The 5,681-nt window shown below is 39.3% G+C and overlaps 1 protein-coding gene across 1 annotated transcript; it reads left to right on the top strand.

The window, feature by feature from the left end:
* The first annotated feature begins 404 nt into the window (after positions 1 to 404).
* Positions 405 to 1,322, top strand: LOC142470197 (taste receptor type 2 member 8-like). Its single transcript, XM_075577173.1, has one exon. It carries the CDS (start codon positions 405 to 407, stop codon positions 1,320 to 1,322), a length of 918 nt encoding a protein of 305 aa, XP_075433288.1.
* The last annotated feature ends 4,359 nt before the right edge of the window (positions 1,323 to 5,681 follow it).

Here is a 5,681-nt window from a genome sequence, read left to right as displayed (position 1 = left end):
AAAGGAATTTAGCCCCTTAGCTGCTATTAGGAGTAAACCACAAGGAGAGGTCAGAAAGATTACTTCAAGCTGATTTGTATTTATCGTGATTGAGCTGAAATTCTTTATGCCACACGGATTCAACTCACTTGGAAGCACCTCAACCAGAGGATGCTGCCACATCCCAACACCTGTTCTCCAGTTCTACAGAGAGGACCAAGGCAACAAATAACAGAGTGAGACACAGAAGAGCTAAATGTCTGACTTAGGTTACATTTACCAGCTGTGAGATTCATGAGGAAGAAGACACCAAGGTGATTTGCATCAAGTCAAATAATCAGTGTCACTATAAAACATCAACTTCACCTCACAGTCTGATCCCAACAGATAACTTTCAAAGTCAGCTCCAAATAGCACGCTTAAGGATGATACCTGTAACTCTGATAGTCGGGTTCCTTATTGGAATGATTGAATGTGTAGCTGGGATCATCCTCAATTTCTATATTATGGCTGTGAACTTTTTTGACTGGAAAATGGGCCACAAACTGAGCCCATGTGATCAAATCCTGGTTATCATGGCACTGAACAATGTGATCCTGCAGTGTGGACTGAACGTGAATGCATCACTCGCTGTGATGTGCCCTGAATTGCTGTTCTCCAGAGAGGTGTATTTAACCACATCCGTTTTACTGATGTTTGAGCTCTATTTCAGCTTCTGGCTCACTGCCTGTCTCTGCATCTACTACTGCCTGAGAATTGTCACCTTCAAACACAATCTCTTTATCCATCTGAAGTTCAGGATCTCTGCTTTGGTGCCAAAGCTTCTTCTGGTGTCAGCATTGGGATCTTTTGCCATCAGTATCCCATGCATTTGGGAAGTCCATGTAGAGCCTCTCTTGGGAAGTGGAAATGTTACAGGCAGCAGCTTTGTGAATAATATGTCCTTTCATTTGAGTTTACCGTACAAAGCCATTATCATTACTCTAGGATGCTGTTTACCTTTCCTCCTGACCCTCTTCTCCATTGCCCTCACACTGACTTCTCTGTGGACACATGCCAGGAGAATGAAGCAGAACGCCTCTGGCATCAGCCCACAACCCCGGATAGATGCTCATTTGAGAGCAGCCAGGATTATGGTACTTCTTATCGTCCTGTATGCAGTTTTTTTCATTACTGGGGTCTCTTTGTTGGTCTCCACTGTGATTTTTCAAGAGCTGTGGTCGATGTTATTTGTGTTCTTTATATTAATCTACCCTACAGCACAGTCCAGCATTGTCATCCTGGGAAACACCAAGCTCAGGACCACCTGCCTTCGGACCCTTCACTGCACCAGGCGCATCTGATTGGCACCATGAAGTATCTACAACTGCTCGATTACCTATTTAAATAGATTAGTTTAAATAGTTTAGATAACAGAACTTTTAAAAACATCTGTTCCAAACTATAACTGCTCCTATTAAAATGATCTGTTCATCCTGCTCCCATTTGATTTATTTGTTCATTTATTGTTTCTCTCTCCCTTTGCTATTATTATTTTGCCTTAGCACTGTCTCACTTCTTCATTGTTCCATTGATACAGTATACAAAAATAATGGTTTTAGGTTATACTGTAAAATGTTTATTGACATTTTAAATACAGATGCAGCGGCCGTTATTCGAACATTTCACGAGACGCAAGTTTACTAGTGTTTTTATCGAGTGCAGAAAATTGCATTTTAGCGTTGCCAGCAATACCATCAAGAAACTCAAGTGGGCGATCGCGAGTTGTTCTAAAAATCTAATTGCAATTCAACCTGTCTTTTATTGCCATACAGGACAGTACTTCAAGTGTGCGTAATTTTAATTTGAAGATTAACTTTACAAGTTCATACTGTGTTCTGTACATGGGAAAGAAGTCCATTATGAGGCTCCATACACAAATCCTCTAACTGTAGAAGTATATAAAAAATGAGCACACACAACAAAAGTATTTTTTCTTTCTTTAGATAGTTTTTATTAGCTTTCCACATAGTACAAGTAATAGACATTATATATCCAACAGTATGACCGTATAAACATTATCCTCCACCGAATAGTAGTATTATTAAGTAGAAATTCAAAACCGTCTTAGAAAAGCACTACTACTCCAGTTATAGAATGGATGGGTATGACTGCTCACCTATATATTGTGTGTCCTGAGTATAGAAGGTAGGTGCAAGGGAGGTAAATAATATAGAGTACAGAGGGAACCCAAAAGAGATGGGCTCAAAGCACCCCACTATTTGCACTCATTACCACAATTCACAATTAGATTCTCCTATGTTCCAATAGCCAGATCCCAAAAATATGAGCGACAAAAACAAAAAAGTTTTATTACATATATAGTTACACACTAAATGGTTAAAATTGTTACAATTCCCCACGGAGGAGGTGTGGAGAAAAGAGGGTAAAGGTTACTGATAAGCTATAACAGAACCAGTAGTCAAAAAGATCCCTTCTCTCTCCTGCGGTCATTCGGTGCCCACTATCTGTTATCAGTGGGAGTATTAGTACACTTTAAATGCAGCTAGCAATGTAACACAGCTGATACTGAAATGTCAGTGGCACCGTCACCATGTCTCCTGTGTCATCGCGTAATGTTGCTATGTTACTGAATCAAGCTGGCAGAGTCCAGGGTCCGTCCCATGTAAAGCAGCTGATGCTGAATGATCAATAGCGACGTCACCACGTACTCTACGTTAGGGCATCATGTCACTATGATTTCCCCATCTTGTTTATAATGTCCAGAAGATCGGGTGCTTGCATGTGTTACAATGAACATAGCACTATAACATCATAATACCAGCATGATGCATATCAACAAAATCAAACAGAAAGCATTGCTGATGTGACTATTGTATAACAAAGCTAACTCTGCTGGCAAGAAAACAGTATCATAATACAATACGACATGAATCATGAATATTGTATTGCAGCAAGAGAAATCTGGAGCAACAGAGAATAGAATTTTTTTTTAGCTCTGTCTCACACATAAATACAGTGAAAATACCATGCCCTGTGTCAACTACTAACACTAAACAATAATAAAAGATTGAATCTTTGAAATGTAATTCATGATAGCCTCATAGTCACTTGATTTCCTATAAGGCTGTCATCAGGAATTCATGTAATTCACATGCTTAAAGATAATAATGCTTTATGTATCTTCTGAATTAAACTTGGTAATGGTGTCATCATATCAGCAAATACCATAAAGCTGGGCTGTCATCGGGAACGCTGGATGCTCATGCTGAACGATGTTAATGCTGCATGTAGTTTTCTGGATTAGACTTGACATTGATGTCATCATATCAGCAGATCCCATGAGGCTATAAAATGAAATCTCATAGGTCGCAATTTGATTTCCTATAAGGCTGTCGTCAGGAATTTGTGTGAAACACATGTTCAAAGATATTAATGCTTTGTGTATCTTCTGAGTTAGACTTGGTAATGGTGTCATCCTATCATCAGATCCCATAAAGCTGGGCTGTCATCAGGAACGCTGGATGCTCATGTAGAAGAATGTGAATACTGCGTGATATTTCTGGATTAAACTTTACATTGATGTCATCATATCAGCAGGTCCCATTGGGCTTTGATAAAGGATCTCATAGATCATAGTCTATTAAAAATATAAATAAATGAAAACAGTGAAAGGAAAGAATGTTGGTGAACAATATATTAAAATACAATAAATAATAATAATGAAAGAATAATAATTGTTTATTTCTTTACGGTATACCTGTGTGCTCCTCTTTGGATACTTTTTTCTTTGTTGTCTTTATATTACCTATTTCCTTGGAGCACCGCTGTCTATTAATACAATAGCATAGATATGACAGCTTTGGGTTTCCTTTCTATATAGGCGTGCATGCGGTATACTGTGTGTCTGTGTGAGATATATATATATATAAAAATATAAAACAAAAATCAAATCAGCGTTAGGACTAGCACAAAGTGATAAAATGATAAGTGATAGATAAATTCAAGATTTGTGTAATTAGAATATCAGGCACTGATCAAGGAGAAATAGGCCACTAACATGCAGCTCTAAAGAGATATGCCAATCCTAGAAGATTGGGAAAGAAAAAAAGCGCAATCCTATATAGCTGTTAAAAATGAGGAAATATTTATATATATATATATATACACACACACACTGTTTGCTATCCTAGAAAATATAGAAAATATATAGATATAAAATAATATTTATCAAGCCCCTCTTTGATACTTGAAAGTATCATTGACCAGCTGATCTTGTAATTAAAAAATAATAATCTATACTCCGCATCAGCTACAGATGCAGCGGCCATTATTTTAACAAATGACAGCGCCCTTTTGGTGTGCGATGCTGTACTCCACGCGGCATGAATGTGCCCAATTGCCCCAGGCACACGTTTTATCGCGGTTGCTTTGTTTGAATTTCATGGATTGTGTGCAATTAAAGGCAATGAAATGAATGAATTGTAATGTGTACAGTACTGTGCTACTGTGTCACTTTCAGGTGTTTAAAAGCCAGAACACTAAAATGCCATTTTATGAACTCTCCTGCACTCGTGTCTTAAAGCGGTATGGTTGGAAGAAATCCCGCGGCATGATATGGGTATTCCGAGGTATACACCACGTGATTTGTTAATATAATGGCCGCTGCATCTGTATATCTGCATTCAATTTTCTCATTCTTCTAAACAAAATAACACAACATATAAAGAGTACTAAGATTAAAATAGTAATTATTAACAGAGGAAGAGTCATCTGATGTATAATTTCTTGGGAAAGAGAAAGTATTGATCCAAAACATAATTCTTCTGCATCAGGACATATTTTCTGAACTATATCCCAATATCACTGGATAAACAGCTAGAGCACAATAGTCACCAAATAGAGAATGACCCTTCTCAGAAGTGGATAGGTGTATTGTAGACAGACCTGATGGAGCATGGAGTAAATCCTTTCAACGTGCAGTCTGATTCCGCTGTAAGACAGTGTTCAATCCTAGAGGGAATCCCTCCTACACTGGCGACACACTTTATTCGAGCACGGCTAGTCCCGCGAATTCGGGTATACTCGGGTGTATTCAGGTTTCTGATATTTTTCAGCCAGAGTGCATTGCGTTATTTTCCGGCAGGAATTTAAGCTTTTTATTCCGGCTGGTTACAATACTGCAATGCCGTCAAAATACACATGGTGGCGCTTGCGAGCTATTCTCTGTGAAGCCGTCCCCTATAATGAATTGTAATGCAGTATACAGTATATATATATATACAGTACTGTATAACAACAACCCCTGTAAGCCCTAACATACAGTACTGTACAGTACTGTACTGTACTGTATATGCACATACATAAATGATACTACTGTATGGGCGGCGGGGGCGAGATGTGTTTGCAGCAGAGAGAGATCCGCTGCTCTCTCTCTGCGCAAACATCCACACATTAAAAATTATTTGAAATACATTTTTATTGATAGTGTAGATGTGCAGGGGGTCTCCGGAGCTGAACCGCGTTGGTTTTAGGTCTGGGGACCCCGTGCCCCCCGAGATACAGGCCCCTTTAGGGGGTGCCGGTATCCAGCTCTGCGTTAAAAGCCCCGATCACGTGACCGCGGCCTGTAAACCAAGCAGAGCAGAGGGATACCGGCACCCCCTAAAGGGGCCTGTATCTCGGGGGGCACGGGGTCCCCA

Source organism: Ascaphus truei, chromosome 19 (assembly GCF_040206685.1).
Source record: "Ascaphus truei isolate aAscTru1 chromosome 19, aAscTru1.hap1, whole genome shotgun sequence".
Lineage (NCBI taxonomy): Eukaryota > Metazoa > Chordata > Amphibia > Anura > Ascaphidae > Ascaphus > Ascaphus truei.
Note: the sequence above shows the minus strand (reverse complement) of the source record. Positions and strands in the feature narration are given on the sequence as shown.